Here is a 21,651-nt window from a genome sequence, read left to right on the forward strand (position 1 = left end):
AGTCTAAAATATATTAGATCTTAATGGTCGTGTACTTGCCAGTAGTGTTCTTGATAATTACTCCTGGTGGGGGAATTTTCAGAGTCCTCTTTGTAGTTTTGGCATATAATGTAATACCAGGCTTGCATTAGTATATCATTAGCATCTTCCATGTACTATTCCAAGCAGTTTAGATGCATTAACTTATTTAATTCTTACAATAAGTTTATGAGGTAAGGAATGCCTGGGTAGCTCAGCAGTTGAGCATCTGCCTTTGGCTCAGGGCCTGGTCCCGGATTCCTGGGATCAAGTCCCACATCAGGCTCCCTGCATGGAGCTTGCTTCTCCCTCTGCCTGTGTCTCTGCCTCTCTGGGGCTCTCATGAATAAATAAATAAAATCTTTAAAAAAAAAAAGTTTATGCAGTAAGTAGTAGTATTACTCCCGTTTTACGAATGTGGAAATTGAGGTACGAAGATGGCCATTTCCCTGAGATAATATAGTTAGAGTGACAGAACTAGGACACAAATCTAAGCAGTCTGCTTTCGTGCGTATTCGGTCAAGTTAGGCTGTCTCTATACTGTTGCTATTTCATAGGTTAACTAGTTCTTAATAGGTGGATTAGCTTTCCTTTACTACATCTCTTTTTTTTAAAAAAAGATTTTATTTATTTATTAATGAGAGAGAAAGAGAGAGCGTGGCAGAGACACAGGCAGAGGGAGAAGCAGGTTCCATGCAGGGAGCCTGATGTGGGACTCTATCCCAGGTGTCAGGATCAGGCCCTGGGCTGAAGGTGGCGCTAAACTGCTGAGCCACCTGGGCTGCCCTACATCTCTCTTTTTAATAATGTTTCATCCAACAACTTTTTGGTTTTCTTTTGGTTTCTTTTTACATTTTCCTTTAAAAATTTTACATTGGGGAGATATTTTCCCAATTAGACAATTTAGATGAAATGAAGACAAAGTGATTTGATCCACAAAGTCTTCTCTTCATCATGATTAAAAATATGTGAAAATAGTTAAAATAATGTAGAAAATGCCTCTGTAAGCAATAAGGCTGATTCATCTGATACTTAGCTAGTAGGGATACTTACAGGAAAGGATTTTTTTGTTGTACTTTTTAAATCGCATATGGTATACACATTATGTTTGCTGTTGCTTGTTAAGTTTGAATTTGAAGTCTTGACTCCAGCGGATAAGGACTTCTCTTTAAGTATTAGTCTTGAAGGAATGCCTAGGTGGCTCAGCAGCTGAATGTCTGCCTTCAGCCCAGGGCGTGATCCTGAGGCCCCAGGATCGAGTCCCCCATCATGCTCTGTGCATGGAGCCTGCTTCTCCCTCTGCCTGTGTCTCTCATGAGTAAATAAATAAAATCTTAAAAAAAAAAAAAAAACAGTCTTGAAATTCCAGTAAACAGCTGGGTGGATGATGGAAGTCATTTTAACTCATGAAAATTTTGTATCTTACCATGTTTTATTTTACTTTGCTTAATAAAGACAAAGGAGCAATATTCTTTCCTATTTTGCTTAATAAAGACAAAGGAGCTTTCTTGATTTATCCATTCAGTGATTTTTGCCAGTGTCTGAACACATGAAAGTATCAGCACTTGCAGTCTCATGAATGCAGTCTCATGAATTCAACACATAGAAATCTAAATTGTCATACTCTGTAGCCAAGTATTTGCTCAGATTATTATAGTTACCTCCTAATTCACCTCTCCGACCTGATCCTTGGTCACCACCCCAATATTTTTAACAAAGCAGTGAGAATCTTCTTTTACAATTTCAGAGCAAGGCCAAAGTCCTTACAATATCTAGGAAACCCTACAAGATTTGCCCTCACCCCCTCTGTAACCTATTTCCTATACTTTTCCACTTTTGGCTTATTCTGCTCTGGCTAAACCAATATTTTTGCTGTTCTCTGATCAGGCCAGTCCTACTTCAGAGCTCTCCCTCTTCTTGTTTTTCTACTTGCAGTGTTCTTCCCAGAGATTTCCTCATGGCTTACTCCATTAATCATTTCTCTGCCTAAAATTTGATTTCTCAATGAGGCCTTGCCTCAGTCCCTACTCTGGCTCTAAATTTGTAAGCTCTGTGAAGGTAGGAACTTTATTCACTCCTGTAAGCTCAATTCTTAGCAGTTTATGTGTTATGTATTAACATCCAGTATTGAATGATTGAACAAACAGTTTTAAAAATATATGACTTAGTGTTTAGTTGGAATATTTTCAAATTTGGTGATCTTTGAAGTTTTGTTAATATTTTTTTCTTCATCTGTGAAATTTTGTAAATTACTAGAATAAGTGAAATAATTTTAAATTTGAACATTTTTTTAGTTTTTACTTTGACAGGTTTTAAAAAAAGTTTTGATTATTTTCATTTTTTTTCTTAAACAGAATTTTTATTTGTTTTGTTTTGTTTTTTTTAAATTTTTTATTTATTTTTTTAAATTAATTTTTATTGGTGTTCAATTTACCAACATACAGAAAAACACCCAGTGCTCATCCCGTCAAGTGTCCACCTCAGTGCCCGTCACCCATTCCCCTCCAACACCCGCCCTCCTCCCCTTCCACCACCCCTAGTTCGTTTCCCCGAGTTAGGAGTCTTTATGTTTTAAACAGAATTTTTAAATTTAATTTTTAAGGGACGCTTGGGTGGCTCAGTGGTTGGGCATCTGCCTTTGGCTCAGGGCCTGAACCCGATTCCCAGGATCAAGTCCCACATTAGGCTCCTTGCATGGGACCTGTTTTTCCTCCCTCTGCCTGTATCTCTGCCTCTCTTTCTGTGTCTCTCATGAATAAATAAAGTCTTAAAAACATGTTTTTTTTAATTCTTAAGTTAATATATAGCTTTATATTAAAAGGGCACAAATTTTAGCATAGCTTGATGAATTTTTGTATATATATTCATATATCCAGGTAGTTACCCTGCAGATTAAGATACTGTAAGTACATTTTTAGCACCTTGGAAGGCTTCCTTGTGCCTCCTCTCAGTCAGTTTCACTCAATTCCAAATATAAATAGCTTTTTGACCTCTATCTCCATTGATTAATTTTACCTATTCTTGAACCTCATTTAGATATATACTCTTTTTTGTCTGATTTCTTTTACTGAAGATTAGGTCTGTGGTATTGTCCACATTGTGTACCTGTAGTTCTTTTTCATTGTTGTATAATATTTTTTATGAATATATCATAAAATTGTATTCTATTGTAGATAAGCATTTGGGTTTTCATTTTTTTACCAGTATGGATATTTTTGTATATTCTTTTAGTGGATCTAGACACTCATTTCTGTTGTATGTCTGTGCACATACGTTGTATGTCTGTGTGCATATGTCTATGTGTATTTTTTCGGTTAATTTTCTTTGATTTCTTATGAGGTTGAACATGTCTTTTATCCTCATTAACTATTCAGATTTCATTGAAGTACTTTGACCGTCTTAATATTTCCTATCTTTTTCTACTGGATTTGGAGGAGTTCCTTATCTAGATAATTATCCTTATATTTCAGACACAATAATTTTTCTTAGGCTAGCATCTATTAAAGACAATGGAAAAGGCCCTCAATTTGTTAGAATTCTTTTTACATTTGCTTGGCTCTAAGATAATCCTGTGTAAACTTACTTTCTTTTAAGGTGGCATTTCAAAAGTGCTCTCTTCTTCTATTGTGAATATCTTCCCAACTCTCCCTTTTTTTGAAAACAAAGGAATAATTAGGGCTTGAGAATATCTTTAGTAAGATTTTTAGGACAAAAACCTGTGTATAACTGTTAAATCTCCTCTTTTTACCAAAAGTTAAGAGCTATAACATCTGAGAACTGGATTCTGACTATAATCCCAGAGAAGTACTCTTTCCTAACTGTCCCACGGAGATATTCCTTGATATACTGGAAACAAGTTGAAGATCCTGTAAACTCTTTGCTCACTCACCCAGGAGAGAACATAAAATGTTCTGAGTCATTCCATGTATTTAGAGAATGGAAGATAGTTTTCTTTTATAGTTAACTGGCTCTTCACCAAACCCAGTAATCTTGCAGATAATCTCCTCTTGGAAGCTCATAAATTGTTTCAGCGGAGGGTAGTCAGAAGTATTACATCTTTGCCCAGACATATTAGACCAGGAGAAAACATAAAATCCTGAATTTCAAAAGGCAAATGTCTGCAATTTCCCTGACCTGAAGGTTTTCTGGAACACTTTCAACTGTCCCCCCCCCCCCCACCACCAAAAAAATAAATAAAAAGGCCGACAAGAAGAAAAATTCTGTGATGTAGTGAAGTAGGGAGTGAGATTTTATTTTTTTAAATTTTATTTATTCATTCATGAAAGACCTGGAGAAAGAGGCAGAGATACAGGCAGAGGGAGAAAAGGGTTCCATGCAGGGAGCCCGACGTGGGACTCGATCCTGGGTCTCCAGTATTATTACACCCTGGGCTGAAGGCAGCGCTAAACCGCTGAGTCACCTGGGCTGCCCAGGAGTGAGATTTTAATAAAGACTCTGATCTCATAATCTCTTCCCTGAGCATTACTTATTTATAAGAGACTCGTGTCATAAGAAATTCCTTCACATTTGCAGTCTTGGAAGAAGGAGAAGCTGTCTACATTGAATAGAGAGATGATTCTGAGTTTCCTATATTTCAGTGCTTCTGATTTGAATGAATTTTTAGTATTAAATAGAAGTCCTTAGAGATTAATTCCCAGTATCCCATCTTGGGCCTCAGGACTCTGGGCCCTGCAGCTCCAGATGTGAGCCAATACTCTAGCCCTGGAGTTCTTTTATACCAGTGGTTCTCAAACTTGAGTCTATATCACAGTCACATGGAAGGCTTGCCAAAACAGATTGCTGAGTCTCCCTCCCCTCGGAGTTTGTTATTTAGTAGGTTTGAGGCAGGGCCCAAAGAGTTCACATTTCTAAGTTCCCAGGCAATGCATTTGCCAGTCAGGATACTACACTTTGAGAACCACTGCTCTGTAGTGTTTCTAGCCAGATACAAATTGGTTTCATCCTGTCTTTTTGGGAAGAAGTTAGAGAGGGTCCTTCATTCTTTCAGAATGCTTCATATTGAATGAAATAGTACCTGTAAATTTTTTTTTGTATTTTTTGTTGTTAATAGACTAAAATGAAGTGATAGAAAAAAATTGAACACTGGTTCCACTTCATGTTCCATTCTCAAATGTAGATCCTTAGATTAACAAAGTTTAAGGAAAATATTATATACAGTGTGTATGTGTAGTAGCAAATTTTTATAATTTTGTTAGACTTGAAAATTTTTGAATCCTATTTCAAGTCGGTGAAAGGTTGCCATCTGTCTCCAAGGAAAGATTGTCCTTTATTCTGAGACCAAATCATTTCAATTTCTTTGTGAAATAAGAATGTTAGATTTTTTTTTTTTTTTTTACAGATTTATTTCATTTGAGAGAGAGTAAGAGTTGGGGAATAGGCAGGGGAAGAGGGAAAGAGAAAATCTCCAGCAGACTCCATGCTGAGTGTGGAGTCTGATGTTGAGCTCCATCTCATGATCCCAAGAATATGACTTGAGCCGAAATCAGGAGTCAGATGCTCAACTGACTGAAGCATCCCAAGAGTGTTTTTTTAAGTTCTTAGTTGGCAACCTTATATTGATCCCTTTAAAAACTTTTTCTCTTGATTTATGAAGTCCTACAACTCACTATTGCAGATTAAGTAGGTACAGACATTTTGGAAGTGAGACATGGTGAAAGCAACGAATCCTATCCCTAGGATAATATTTTATAGACTCCTTGAGACCTTTTTATAAAGCCCAGTTAGGAAACTCTCTTTTGGGGCACCTGGGTAGTTAGTTGAGTGGTTGAATGTCTACCTTTAGCTCAGGTCGACACCCCTGGGTCCTGGAATCGAGTCTTGCATAAAGCTCCCTGCAGGGAGCCTGCTTCTCCCTCTGCCTAGATCTTTGCCTTTCTGTGTCTCTCATGAATAAATAAATATTTTTTTTTGAAAAAAGGGAAACTTTCTTGTTGATGTTGGTCCAATATTGATAGTTTTTTGAACCATTTATAGAACAGACATTTGAATTCTTATCTTATGCCAGGTTTTGGGGCTACAGTGATGATAGACACAGTCAAAGTTCTTAAACCAATCATGTGAAAGATATAGCAAATAGGATGTAATGAGAGAATATGCTGCTCTAAGCTGCTATAGATTAGCTTAGCAGAGTAGATTCTGGTGAAGTAGTAGGAATGGAGAGCAAGATGAGAAGTAGTGTGAGAACTGAGTAGTAAATGAGGCACTGATGATAAGCATGACTATGGAGGAAAGGACAAGTGTGAATACCTAGACGTTTAGTGTAGGATACTCAGAGAGTCCTTTGGGTTTTATTTCTAAAAAAGACCTGAGAACGTTTATATCCTATGCGGAATCAATCCCTAAGAGATGAGAGGTTGAAAATAAAGAGGAAGTAGTCTAAGCAGTTGTCAAGACAATTCTAAAATGGAATAATCAGATTCCTGGTGTAGACTGAGAAATTAGCCTTAGAAGGAACGGGATCTGAACAGAAGGAAAGACTGTTGCTTCAAAAACATTGAGGATGTTCTTGTCTTCAAGTAAAGATGAGATTTTTTGCTGAGCATGGTGACAGAGATAATAGAGTAGAACTAGAGAAGAGCCATACTGGGAAATGAGAGAGGCATGAGACTATTGAGCACATAAGAGGGATTATTGGATAGCAGGGAAATTCCTTTCAAATTGAAGTTTGTGCATGTTGTGGAACAGAAATATCTGAGCTGGAAAAAAAAGATAAAGGGTTTAGGAGGAGGGTTGGTAATAGAAAAAATGAAAGGGACAAGGAACTTAGGATCTCAGTATGAGGAGGCAAAGGAAATGAATGTAGTGATTTTTTTGCTCCTCCCTCCCCCCTTTTAAAGATTTTATTTGTTTGAGAGAGCAGGAGCAGGGGGCAGGGGAGGAGGGAGAGAATCTCAAGTGGACTCCAAATTGAGCATGGAGCCCAATGCGGGGCTCAGTCTCAGGACCTTGAGATTATGACTTGAGCTTGAAATCAAGAGTTGGATGCTTAACTAACTGAACTATCCAGGTGCCCAGAGGTGCAGTGATTCAGAGTAGAAGGCAGAATTCAAATCTTTGGATCAACTTTCTTAGTTAACTAGGTTAGAGTCTTGATGAGAAGGAAATAATCTTAAGGTATAACTATTCTACTATTGGTCATTACCTCTTAGTTTCTTGTGGAACATAATGAAGTATATAAGATAATATCTTTTCAGCCATTAAATCAGATAGTTTTTGTGTTTGAGCTAAGTGGAATATCTCAGGTCTGTTGTTCCAAGTCCCTGCAGAGCTTTGGCTGTAATGCCACCTCCTGAACAAGTTTGAGTAGAGAGGTAAGCTCCTAATGGAAAAATTTAACCCTCTCCCGGAAATTTAATACGGTTAATTAAGTAACGCTTGCTACTTACCTTAACAAATAGCTCTTAAACATTAGGTTATAAAACTTCTATTTAACAGTCTTTTGAAAATGAAAGAAATGAAGCTGTGGAAAAACTGAAGGTTTGACTTTTTTCTCAGATTGGAAAATGAAACAGTATTAGAAAAAAGAGTGCCTTAGACTAGGAGTCCAACAGAGGCTTCAGTAAATTAATTATATGTAAACAATATAATGGGCTTTAGTTTTATTTTTCAGAGAGAAACATAATTGAAAATTCTCTTGATTCATTCCTTCAGTATTAAATTATGCATTTAATCTTAGAGAGCTTTGAGTGATGCCATAAAATATGCTGATGTGACCTGCTTAAGTAGAGTGCATGGGAAAGTGGCCATTTGGAATAGATTTCTTAAGAAAAGTTTGAAATTCCTGGACTTGAACTAATTTGTTTTCCATGGATCCCATGAGGATACATGCAAAACCAGATGATAGGATACAGTTGGATACTGTGAATGGCACTAGTTTACAGTTAAGTTTTCTGGATCTCTTCCATATGTTGCCTTTTTCTTTCTATTTGACCATGTATGGATACATAGAATTTCATAGGCCAGAAAAGACCTTTTATAAACAGACTCTTAAAGTATTTAAAATACAGATCTTAATTTTTCTTATGTCAGTAAACAGTTAAGTTGTTAAACTAATTATAAACACAAAACAAACAAGGATCTTAAAATTTAAGCTGGTATGGTGTGTGATTAGTATACAGCCTGTTATTGAAGATAGACATGGGCTTTGCTTAGTAATAAGGGAACCAGAAATGGTTTGGAATAAAATTGGGAGAGGATTTATGAGGAACAATTATGTTTTGCATCAGTTTCTAATATAGAGTACTATGTCATTTAAAAGAATTATTAGTAACTGCTAATTAGTAACTGCTCATTATTAGTAACTGCTTCAGTGACAGTTATCATAAATGAATAACCTGTCTTTATGAAGGAGATGGAAGCAAATTAAAGATCTGTTGAGATGTTGGAGATTGTCCATTTAAAAAAAAAAGATATATAATGGCAAGTAACTAGATTGTCCTTTGACTAGAGGACAACCAGATATATAAAATATGAACTTTGTAAGACACATGACATAATACCGCTTTTTTTTAGGTTTTGAAAATCTAACACTGATAAGTCTGATTATGTCTTCATTTTGCCTTCCTCATATTATGAGAGAAACATAGTATCATAGCTAGCTATGTGGTGTGAAACAGTCGTCTTCTAAGCAGTGCACATCATGTTGATACTGAAAATGGCCAGAAAATATTAAGAACCCGATTTATTGATATTTACTTTTTTAATCTATATAGAATTAATAGTATTAATACTTTTAACAAATTTTCAATTGTATATATTTGGTAGGTACAAATAAATATATTTGGGACATTCAAAATTTCCACTGATAGTTTACACCAGGATTAAAGCCGTGAAAAGACCATTGGTCTAAGAGATAAGACCTTTGCCTCTTATTTGTCTAAAAGTTTAGAAGTCCCTCCATGGACATACATGTCCAAATCTTAGGTAGTGTTTTCAATTTTAGCAAGATTTTTTTATATCATTTTTTAAACAAAATAACTTTTGATTGCCATAGATCTGCATTGTCCAGTGTCACCAAACCACCTGTGGCTATTTAAATATAAGTTAATTCAAAGTAAATAAATACTCAGTTCTTCAGTTGCTTTAGTCACATTTCAAGGGCTAAGTAGCCACGTGGGCAAGCATCTACCATATTGGACAGTGCAGATACAGAGCATTGGCATCATCTCAAAAGGTTCTTTTGAATGGCACTGCTACAGACTTTCTTGCTCAATAGTCTTAGTCTCAGTGCGTTAGTCTCTTCATGTGAGCTAGCCTTTGTAAAAAAAAAAAAAAATGCCATAGGAAAGTGGAAAGACATCATTTCTATAACACCCAACTTTTTCTACCTAGAAACTAGTCACTTTTCCTTTTCAAAACATAAATAGTTGGAAGTTGCTTTTCACATGTTGATGATTACATTTTCCCCTTAAGTCTTGTATTACTTAATTCATACCATCTTACAGCAATTAACACTCAAAATTTGAGTCTAATTCTTCTCTCTTAAGTTAGCCTGTCCATGTACCTAGAGCTTCTAGTTCTAGTCTTAGGAAGCCCTTGATATAAATGTACATTGAGTGAAAGCCTGTGTTTTTCTGGGGGACAGTTATTTCCCGTTTATGTTTGAATCTGTTTATTTAGCAGCAGCATATGCCCAAGATGAATGAGTTATCTGTTCTGATACAGAGCTTGGGGTTACAAAAAATCTTAGATTGTAGGAGGACCTGTTGGCATTGTTTAAGTCCAAATACCCTTTCTCAAAAAGAATATTTTTACTAATTGTAGAGAGATTTTAATCAGAGTTCTAGGGTTTTTTTGTTTTTTCTTTTTTCTTTTTTTTTTGTTTTTTTCTTTTTTTTTTTTTCAGTGCCAGTACCTTTGCTGATTGCTTTGTTCTAAATGTGCAGCATAATATTTGAGAAGAGAATTGGATCTTAGCCATATACAAACACAAGTGTAAATAATTATGGCCATGCTGAAAAAGGTTTGGGAATGATAATAAGTTAACTTGAGTAATTGATTTGGACCATACTCGTTGGAGATAGTCCAGGAAGACATTTACTGTAAATGGTACATTAGATGTACTCATCTGGTTAATTGAATTTGATTTCTATGAATTACCAAATCATTCAAGCACATTGTTTATTTGTATTATTAGATACGCATTTAGATCATATGGGTATTATATGGCTTTAGTCACTGTTATTATTTTATTCGTTCCTGTTTTCCTTCTTTATGTCAACTATAAGCCATAAACTCACTATTTATATATGTGCCTTTCTTTCAAGTGACCAGGACTGCTGATATCCACAATAATTGATTCTAAAGAAAATGTAGGGGTGGGTATTTTGTTTGCAAAAACTTTCCCAGTTGGATTCAATGCTCATCTCCTTGTCTCTTACCTTGTAGGAAACCAGAGATGTAATGTATGGTATTAATATCTGTACCAATGACTCTTATAGGTGGAACAATCCAAGGTTTTAATCAAAGAAGGTGGTGTTCAGTTGCTGCTCACAATAGTTGATACCCCGGGATTTGGAGATGCAGTGGATAATAGTAATTGGTAAGAAGGGTTGTCATCACTGCTTTACATTGCATTTGGGGTATTGGTCGTTAGACTTTTTCTGCTTAAGATTTTTAAACTTTTCATTTTAGCAAAAGTCACTGAACTTTTAAGTGATATGATTTGAGTTTTTATACCAGTTTTGCCACTTATTTGACAATGTTGTTGAACTTTTCTGAACTGAGTTCCTTTTCTATAAAATGGAGATAATACTACTATTACAGAATTATTTTGAAGACAAATTCTTTTTTTTTTTTTTGAAGACAAATTCTAAAACAACACAGATATAAGAATTCTCATAAGGAAGTTAAAACTTTTCATTTTCTACTATAATTTTCTCCACTTATTGTGTATATTATTTTCTACCACATCCTAATTTAAACCTCATTTTGAGTGTTCAGTTTTTTTGTAAGTTATAAAATTTAAGAAAAACAGCCATGACATTCTATTTGGAAATAATACCTTAGTATGTTATAAAAAATATTTAAGTTTTTCTTAGTGTCTTATAAAAAATATTTAAATTTTCTTTTCACATTATTTTTGAAGTACATTTCTGTGTCAGCTTTTAAAAGAGCTAAGTAAGTTCATTGTGAGATTTTTTGTATTTAATCTTTTCATTTGAAATATAAAACTATACTTATCAATGCAAATAATATAATTTGGTTGTATTTTGACTTTATAGAATTTTCTTTCATTTGGAAAATTTAGAAATAATTGAGATTTATTCAGTGTAACTAATGCTTAAATCAGTATACATAGAATAATTTGAGTTCTCTTCCACTGGTTTGATTAGTTTTACCTATTTAAAAATACTAATTCCTCCACTTTAATAGTCATCAGTTGTACATTCATATGTAGAATTGCAACTTAATTATTTTATTTATCTGCTTTCTATAGCTGGCAGCCTGTTATTGACTACATTGATAGTAAATTTGAGGACTACCTAAATGCAGAATCTCGAGTGAACAGACGTCAGATGCCTGATAACAGGGTGCAGTGTTGTTTATACTTCATTGCTCCTTCAGGACATGGGTCAGTACCTTGATACTTCTGATAACCTGCTGTTGCTTATTATTACTGAACTTTGGGTGCATATTTTAGTAATCCATATATATCTTTGTGGAGTACATTTAACTACACCAGTTGTAAAATTCCAAATTCTATATAAAATGGCTTATAACAAACACTCTTTAGGTCCGAGGTAAGCTAACTGTAATTTTACTTTAGTTCACACATAAGGCTTTTTATCTGCTTCATTGTAAGGAACAGTGTTTCCATCATGGTTTAATGTCTCAAGTGTGTCTAGTTTTAGCTTCCTTTTGACCTCTCTGCCACAAATTGAACTACCAAATAAGGAGAAACAGCTGTAACAATTAGCTTAGACATATTCTAAGAAACTCTAAAGATGTTTTTACTATGGATCTAATGGAAAAGGTTACCAAAAAAGTTAAGTACCTAAGTTCTTAAGTACCTATGTGCAATATCTTTCTTTACTATTTCTTTGGCTCTTTTTTTTTTTTTTACCTTAGTTACCACAGTCATTTAAGTTTCATATCATCCATACTAACCTTTACTTATTAGGAGTTCAGATGTAAGTATCTAGACATTCATCTGATTTTGTATGGCTTATTCCTTTTTTTTTTCTTTTATTGTTTGTACTTCCTCTGTCATTTGAGTAGATATGTTTCACTGTCACCTGCAAATGTATTTTCTCTTCTTCAGTTTTTCTTTGGGTAGATGACTCCACATAGCTAAGCCACTTGATGATTAGAGCCACTATCTACTCAAAGGAACTGGAATATTATATAGCATCAGACTTAAATAGCATTACACATCTCACACCCAGATTACAGATTACATACCCAGTTCCTTCATAAAAGTACCTTTCTCTTCTATTTTCTGTTTCTTTCTCTACCATTTTCTTAGATAGGCTAATGCCTATCGTTATCGTTATTGTGGTTGAGCAAAAAGTCTTCATTTTAGTTTACCATTTTTGCACTGTCAGATTATAGTGGTGAAGATGTTTCTTCTTTTATTTGTAGTAGTCTTCTTTAGTGTTCTTAAAAGTTTATATATTTTTAATGTGCAAAATTGACTCATCTACTTAAAAGGCTCAAAAAAAGTAATCTCAAATACACAACACACTATATAGCCTATTATGAATACCTGCTGGCTTCTTCCTGAATTTATGTGTTGTTGTTTTTTTGTTTTGTTTTGTTTTGTTTTAAATCATTCTGAGTTAACTTGTTAAGGCTTTTTCCTGAAAGCCAACAGAATAAAATCTTAATCTGCACTTTAGTCAATAGAAATTTGTCAGTTTATGTCGAGTTTTATTATTTTAGATCTTTTGGACTCTCTCCAAGATTTAGTAATTCTCATGAAATCACATTCTTTCTATCCCTGGGGGAAAGTATATTTCTTAAAATTGCATGGGAAATAAGATTAAAAAACATTAAAAAATTATTCAAATGATGTGTAGTAGCTTTGGGGGCATTTCTTATTTGTCACGAGGAATAGGAGTTCAAAATTTTTATTTTCTAGATATAAAAATGTGCTTTTGAATAGTTTCTCAGAGAATCTTAACTACTTTTAGGCATGGAACAAAGTTTTGCCCATTGATGTGTTACTGTGGATTATGTGAAAGAATAAAACACTGAATTTTTTATAGAGAGTTCCTGATCTGTTCCCTGCAAACTGAAATTCTAGGCAAATAGATGAATCAGGGCCTTTTTATCTTTTCTGTGTAGTCCCTAGATTCCCTTTTTTTGAGGGGTTCTGTTTTGGAGTAATTATAAATTGGCCCAACATTGTATTTTCAGTGTCCCTTACCTCACCCCCAGCTCATGTCATCGCTAAACAAAGGACTGATTTGTGACTTCAGGAATTGTTGCTTCATTTTCTGTTCAGTGATTGGTAATAGCTATTAAAATTAAAAACTGACTTGGAACTTAAATTTTAAAACGGTATTTTTACCCTTTTAAATATTGATTGCCACTTAAAAATATCACTGTCATTCAGTGAGTTATATATAGGTTTTTCCTTTTAGAAATACATGTATGTGTATATATTATAAATATTTGTCATTTGCCCTATAGTCATTTTATTTTGCTGTAGGCTTTGAGGTTAAATAGTCTTTTCCCTCTAATGTGGGTTTATCTTCTAGAAATTCTATAAAGAACTTTCCATTGTTTAAAAACAACATTTAAAAACTAAATTTCTTGGAAAAGATGACCTGAAATAAAACTAAATGGACAAAGGAAAAATTTCAACCAGAATGTAATCTACATGTGAACTAAATGTTTTCTGCTGTTGACATTTTGTAAGCTTCTGAAATTTGTATTCTAATTTAAAAGGGCAGAAGGGTTTTATCAGGGCTTTTATAAAGGTTTTACCTGTTTTTCCTAAAGTTTAATTTTAAACTGATTTAAATGTTCTTCGGCCTTGTGTTATATTTAAGAAGTTGACTTTACCATTTTCCTTTTCATGGTTGTTTTTAGTGTCTTTCCCTTGAAAAGTTGAGATAATAAATATTCAGCAAGTGCTGTTTTACTTTTAAGTGTAAAACTTGGTCTAACTTGGGTTTTTATTTTAATATATTAAATGCTTTTAAAATGTATTAAAATTTTAGATCAACCAAATTCTGTTACTGGTTTAATGACGTGGTATTCGTGATAAACTTGTCATGAGGATAATCTGGAAAGTGAACCATAAAAATTTACAAATCAGAGATTGGGCCATGGCTGTTATATTTAGTGTTGTATGTAATGACTGATGAAAAAAGCAAAACTTAAATTTTTTTCAAAGTTGAGTATGTTTTTTCAGTTAGCACTTGTGAAGTAAGGGTGCTATTTACAGATAATAGTGTTATTCTAGCAACAATCTCTTTTCTGTAGTGTTCCCTATTTTCTGAATGTCAGTATTACATTTCAATGGATTTAGGATAAGGAGAATTAAAATAGGATGTAGATGTCTTTTTTCCACACCTGCCTTCCTACTCCATATCTCTGTCTTTCTGTCAGTCAGTGTCACTATAACTAAGAGGTATAGTATTATTTATTATTTGTTAGTCGAAAGTATTACCCCTTTAGTCTCTGGGCCCTTGACCTCCCAACCACTTACATACACACACGTGTCTATATATATATATATATATATATATATATATATATATATATATATATATATAACTATAGTACTCTAAGAGAGCTCTAACAAGGGTTTTCTCTTTATTTTATAATACTAGTAAAATTCATAATGAGACTAGATCTTTATTCCATTTTTCTCATGATTTGTAAGTTAAGGAATATCAATTGAGAATGTTATTTCTATGTAAAATATTCCCATCATCTTCATTTACTTTTGTGGAATATTAATTTTTAGCAGTTCGGTGCCTGCCTTTGGCTCAGGGCATGATCCTAGGGTCCTGGGATCGAGTCCCACATCAGGCTTCCTGCATGGAGCCTGCTTCTCTCTCTGCCTGTGTCTCTTCCTCTCCCTCTCTGTGTCTCTCATTAATAAATAAATAGAAGAAATCTTTAAAAAAAAAAAAAAGTATGGTGCTTTCAAGGAATCGTGAGAAGTTCAAAAAGACTGATACAAGTAAGAGATGGCAGAAGAAGCTAAGGGATGCTATAGACGACAGCCAGAAAGGCTATGTCTTCATAGGCCTTATCGGCCATACTAGCCAAGAATCAGTAAGGTTTTCAGTTAGAGAAATGACTCATTCAAACTTGAATTTTAGAGAGACGTTTCTGACTATTGTGTGCATAGTTTGGAGGTAAACGAATTCTAGTAATTGTCCATACCAAAGGTCCTAGTGGCCTGAACCAAAGTAATATATTTATTTGTTCAGCAGATCTTGGGAAATCTTTGGGAGTGAGAATTAGAGGAAAGAGGAACCTTGGATTTCAGCCTTAAGTAATTGAATGGATTGTAGTACCATCCTCAAAAATACCACAGAAGAGAAGGGAAGACTTGGGGCTTCAGATGAGCTTTTGATTTTTGAGAAGCTAAAATGGAATGTCCAAGTAGTATTTCCACCGGGTGAACACAGTCTGGAATGTAAGAATGAGATCTGGGCTGGATGCGACGATTTGAACCTTTAGAGGATGATAGAAGTCACTGTGGTTGAAGATAAACATACTGAATGTAAAGAGAGAAGAGGGCCTAGTAGAGTACTCTGAGGAATGTAACTTTTAAGGAACTAGCTTACAGAGATCTTAAGAAGTACCCTAAGGGAACAGCTTATGAGAGTAATGTCAAATGCTGCATAATGGGTAAATTTAAAAAGTAATGATAAACAACACACTATTTTTATATATTGTATTAGCAGAACAGCAGTATTTGATGACCGTCTTAAAAGTATAACAGCAGAGTGAAGGCAGCAGCAGCAGTCAGATTGTAATGGGTAAAAGGGATGGTAAGGAAGATTCTCTTTTGAGCCTTTTATCTGAGACATAAAGTTGGCAGCAAGAATGGAATGTGGGGTTCAAAGAGGACTGTCATTTTATTTAAAAACAGATTTCCAAATTTTGAGTAGTAGGTATAGAGGCTATTCTAGGAAAGCCTATTAGGAGCTTTTCTGGTTTTTCTAATTCTTCTTTAGGGCCAAAACCCTATGACCAGGGTGTTCAAGGGCAAGAGTCAAAGCCTTCTTAGCCACTCCACTGCTTATTGAGGTCCTGTTCTACCTAACTGTTGCTGGCCCAATAAATCTTCAGAGAGTATTCCTAATAAGTAAGTAAAGTAGTTCCAGTATATTTAATTTAGCACTGGGGATATAAGTGATATATTCTCCCAAATTGATCAATTCAGTCATATTAAATGTTGTGTATTTCAGACTTAAACCATTGGATATTGAATTTATGAAGCGTTTGCATGAAAAAGTGAATATCATTCCACTTATTGCCAAAGCAGACACACTCACTCCAGAGGAGTGCCAACAGTTTAAAAAACAGGTGAGCAAAAGGAGCTTGAACTCAGGTTTCTATACCACTTGTGTATTTTGCAGTTTTTTCAGTTTACTATGTTACAATGTATTTCTCTTGCTACTTTACTGTGTGGTCATTTATACTGTATTAAAAATAACTGTTGGAAAAAAAACCCTTGAAAATCATCTGCTTTAGTTTTCTCAGAGCTCTTATCCATTACCATTATCATAGTACCCTTATCCTTTGTCAGTTTAAAATAAGACTCTTTTAGAAGTTTCTGTTAACAGCGTCCACCACTACCCTCTCCACAACGTTTAGAATTGTTTTTTTAGATTGAATTCCCAGGACGAGGATTACTTTTTAAAAGTGTAGGATTATTTTATGGTTTTTTTTCCCCACTTTGTCATGGTACTTTTCCAATAAAACAGATTTTTTGGTAATGGGTATATTTTTTCAATGCCTTGCCAACATTGTCGTTTTATTTTTAAAACTTCTTTTTTGGAATTAAGTGACGCTTAATTATTGCCTTAACTTTTTAATTTTCCAGAAAGACTGAATACTTTTTTAAAACGGGTTTACTTTTTCCTTATTGTGTTTGGTTTGTTATGTATAATATTTTATGAAATGTATGTAGCATGAATTTCTGGAACTATACTTCTATACCAATAGCCTATTTTTAATTTTAAGCCAATGTTATATTTTTTAAACTGCAGCTATTTAAGTAGACTCCATACCCAGCATGGAGCCCAATGCGGGGCTTGAATTCATGATCCTGACATTAAGAGTCCAATGAGCAACTGAGCCACCCAGGTGCTCTGTACTGTAGATTCTTTGTATAATACTTAAAAATAAATCTTAGAGTTAGTAGTTATCTCTTACTGTCTTTGTAGTCCCCTTTGTAACAAGGTACTTTGTTTTTTCATTCTTTTCAACATAAATTTTAGAATACCTTGAAACCTACCACAAAAACAGAAATATGGGGGGTGGGGGCTGGGGGAGGCTTAGTTGGTTAAGTGGCCAATTCTTGATTTTGGCTCAGGTCATGATCTTAGGGTCCTGGGATTGAGCCTCACATCGGGCTCTGTGCTTGGCAAGGAGTCTGCTTGAAGATTCCCTCACCCTTGCCCTCTGCTCACTTGTGTGTGCGCACGCTCTCTCTCTCTCTCTCTTAAATAAATAAATAAATCTAAAAACAAAAAATAAACCCCAAATCTGTTGAGATTTGCTTTCAAATTGTGCTAAATCTGTATATTTTGGAAATATTTTAGCACATTTTTTACTGTATTATTTCTACTAGGAGAATATGTTTATTCACTCTCATTTTTATTTTGTAATGTGCTTTTTCTAAGTTCAAATACCGATTGTTCTCCGAATCAATTACTTCAGGTAATGAGATGGGAGAGTGTTTGTTCCTAAGTACTGCTATGCATAATCTTTAAGATCCAGACAAAAATGTGTTTTCTTTATCTTTTTATAAAAAATAGCCAAAACCTATACCAACATAACTCCCCTTCTGTCTTGGTTTGTGTGTACCTTGATATGGAATTGTACTAAGAACTTAGAGATCAAAAAGATGAGTAACTAGTATTTCTACTTCCAAATTGGTCATATTGTAGTGATTGTACAATATTTTTTTATATGCTTTAAAAGTTCTTAATTATGTGTGATGCCTATCAAAATCATCTGGAGAACTTTTAGAATGAGTTCCTGGGGGCACGTGGGTTGGCTCAGTTGGTTGAGCACCTGACTCTTGATTTCGGTTCAGGCCATGATCACAGGGTTATGAGATGGAGTTCTGCATTGGGCTCTCCCTGTGCTTGGAGCATCCTTAAGGTACTCCCCCACCCCCACCCCTATTTACTCATTAGCTCACTCTCTGAAAAAAAATAAAAAAAAGAAGAGAGAAAGTGAGTTTGGTCTGTATCCTTACCAATTGGTATTATAGGTTATGGTGGGGCTTTTGAACCACTGCTCTTAGAGCTAGCCACTAGTGTTCCTTTTTTTCCTCCTAGTCGTGTATTTGACACTTCATCATTTATTCTCATGTTTTTCTCTATATAGATACATATCCCAATTGTAAAAAATGTGTGGTCCTGTTTTTCTCTCTGGAAGTGTTACCCCTACCTACTATAGTAACAATGTAGCACATTTTGCTTAGCGACCCCTTTATGTTGCTGGACCCCTACAGTGATGGTTGTGTTAAAGTGCCAGTATAGGCAAGGACTTAGTCTAGCTGTATTGGCCATTGGTTTCTTGTGAGTTTGAATAGGGTAGGTAGTCGAACATTATACACAAATATATATGCAAGGACATTTTCTAATCAAAGTACAAATTTTTCTCCTGGAACCAGTGTGCTGTACTTAGTCAAATTTTATTAAAATTTAGGTGAGTTGAAGCTATGTTGATTCAGCTGAATAAAACAGTTGGTGAGAGTTATAGGTAGAGAAAGAACCTCAGTCATTGTAAATAAATTATGTAAAACCATTATTGTAGAAATCAACTAGAGAAAGCCCTTTCTGTAATGTTGCATTCAATTTTACATCTCTTTTGATATAATAACCATGTAAGTTTATTACTTCTGAAGTAATTGGATTTTTGGGAATGGTATTTATATATCAACTTTATACTTAAAAAAAATCAGTGTAGTACTTTGCTTTTAGATTTCAATTTTGCATTACTCAAAAATAGTGAAGGAATTGGAGCTGAGGAATCAGGAATTTAAGAAGAATATAATACAAATAAATGTACTAATTATATATGGTGCTCTATTGCTAACATCCTCTTTCATTTTAGATAATGAAAGAAATCCAAGAACATAAAATTAAAATATATGAATTTCCAGAGACAGATGATGAAGAAGAAAATAAGCTTGTTAAAAAGATAAAGGTAAGTTTATTCCCATACATACACTAAAATGTTCTAGGGCCTTAAAACCACTCAACTATCCACTGAAAAGGTAAAAAATATCAGTGTCTTTAAGTAGTTGGCTTACAAAATAGGGAGATATGGATTCAGCGTTGAATTCAACTTTGCTAACTATGTTGATTGGCTCTTAATATGTAACAAGACATTGTGTGGAATAGATGAATAGCATAATCTCAGTTGTGTATAATCTTTGTCTTCAATTTTCAGTTAACTGATTTTATGTCATTTTCCTCCTTAAAAAACAGGTAATGAGAAGGGAGAGGATTTGTTCTTAACTACTGCTATGCATAGTCTGTGTTTAAGAGCCAGACAAAAATATATTTTCTTTTGTCTTTCTACAAAAAACAACCAAAACCTATGCCAACGTAATTTTCTGTATTTTTTTTTTTTTTTTTGTATTTTTAATTTATGGTCATTTCCTAAGTACCCTGAACCTAAAGATGAAGTATTCATTAATGGCCTTATTTAAGCAAATAATTATCTTGGAATAATGAAATACATGTACCTGACCAATGAAGAAGTTCTGCAGTTTTATAAAATGGTCATATATATATTTTATGTATATGACCATTTAATATATAAGATTCAATATACAAGATTTTTGATAAAATAAGATATATTTAATATATAAGATTTTATATATTCTTAAATATTTCTGGAAGCTACAAGAATTTTGAAAGATTGTACTCTTGAGTTAGTCTGGATAAATACAAATCCAGTCCCCCAAATCTGGAGCCACAGATAGAGTTTAGCATGTATAATATTCCCTGCCTCCAGGGCTATTAGGATTGGTTTGTGATCAGATAGGCAGGCTAGTCACAAACCTCATTTTTTTCCTCTAGCTGCTTTGTGTATTTTTTACCCTTTCTAATTTTTACAGCTTCTTTTGGGGATGATTTTTTAACAGATAATTTGATGAGTGGTGTATAGATACTTTAATTGTGTTAAGTTTTCAGAGAAACTATAATTTTATTTATTATTTACATTGATGAGAATACCATGTAATGACAATGTTAATAATAAATAGTAGTCGAATGGCCTATAAAAGTAAATAAAGAAACTGTCATGGTAGTTTTTTTTTTTAATGTGTTGAATAATGTAAACTTCTTTATTCTTGAATTTGTGAGGACTACAGAAATATATTTGAACAAGAATACTTTGTTTTGTAGGACCGTTTACCTCTTGCTGTGGTAGGTAGTAATACGATCATTGAAGTTAATGGCAAAAGGGTCAGAGGAAGGCAGTATCCTTGGGGTGTTGCTGAAGGTAAGGTTTTCCTCATTGAATGCCTTTCTATAAGATCTCACAAATGTGATAAAAATTTTGTATTTCGCATTGATATAGTCTACATTTTCAGATAGTGCTTAATTCAATTTCATTTAGGTTCATTTGCTCATAAGTTCATTCTGATTTTTCAGACCTTGTGTTCTACCAAATCTGGAAAGTATGTGTTAAATCCTAATTGTAATACTTTCCACGTCACTTGTCAATACCCCACTCTCCCATCTCCGTTCTATCATTAAATCTACTCCTGTTTTCTTGTTTGAAAACATACTTAGTGCAAGAGTTTTTTACCTGGGGCCCAAAGGTTTCTTCCAAGGGATGTGATAAATCTTCTGAAATTGAAAATAATTTCAGAGAAAAGGACTCTCATTTTTATCTGAGTCTCAGATGGGTTGAGGATCCTCAAAAATGAGAACAACTTCTGTTTTAAGCCAAATGAAAACATTCATAATATCCTTAAATTGGCATAGAAGTCATCTTTTTTTTGGCATTGCATCTTTTGAGTAAATAAACAAACAAATTTTAAGTATTAAGAGATACTCTACTAATTGTGTAAGGAGTTTTAAATACCATTAAAATTTAGTTTATAGCATTAAACCTCAGAAGTCTTCTTGGCAATAGACTTGTTTCCCCAAATTTGTATTTATGAAATTGGTTTGACCTACTGTTTAATCTTCTGTTATGGCAACTTGGAATCAAGATTGAGTCATGATTGTGTTTTATCTACTTGTTGGTATTAGTTTGAAAAATTCTGTAATTTTTAGGATATTGTTCCAAGTTATTGTCCTTATCAACAGTTTTCCCTATTATTGAGAGACTGTACTTGTTCCTAGCTCTCTGTTATCCTGGTAACCTTCAGTTGCTGAGCTGAGGCTTTAGAACTTACACATTCCTTGGAAATCTGTGCTGATGAAATTGCTGTTTCTGTAGTTT

At 34.1% G+C, this 21,651-nt stretch overlaps 1 protein-coding gene across 3 annotated transcripts in view; it reads left to right on the plus strand.

Moving 5' to 3' along the window:
* The window catches only part of SEPTIN7 (septin 7), a 118,296-nt gene that overhangs the window by 74,829 nt on the left and 21,816 nt on the right, over window positions 1-21,651 (plus strand). For all 3 annotated transcript variants that reach the window (XM_072764721.1, XM_072764722.1, XM_025985822.2), the window contains exons 4-8: window positions 10,479-10,579; window positions 11,477-11,611; window positions 16,419-16,536; window positions 19,303-19,395; window positions 20,604-20,700. In XM_072764721.1, the coding sequence (XP_072620822.1) occupies window positions 10,479-10,579; window positions 11,477-11,611; window positions 16,419-16,536; window positions 19,303-19,395; window positions 20,604-20,700 (544 nt within the window). The remainder of the gene's footprint in view (window positions 1-10,478; window positions 10,580-11,476; window positions 11,612-16,418; window positions 16,537-19,302; window positions 19,396-20,603; window positions 20,701-21,651) is intronic.

This window comes from Vulpes vulpes, chromosome 7 (assembly GCF_048418805.1).
Source record: "Vulpes vulpes isolate BD-2025 chromosome 7, VulVul3, whole genome shotgun sequence".
In the NCBI taxonomy this organism is placed as follows: domain Eukaryota; kingdom Metazoa; phylum Chordata; class Mammalia; order Carnivora; family Canidae; genus Vulpes; species Vulpes vulpes.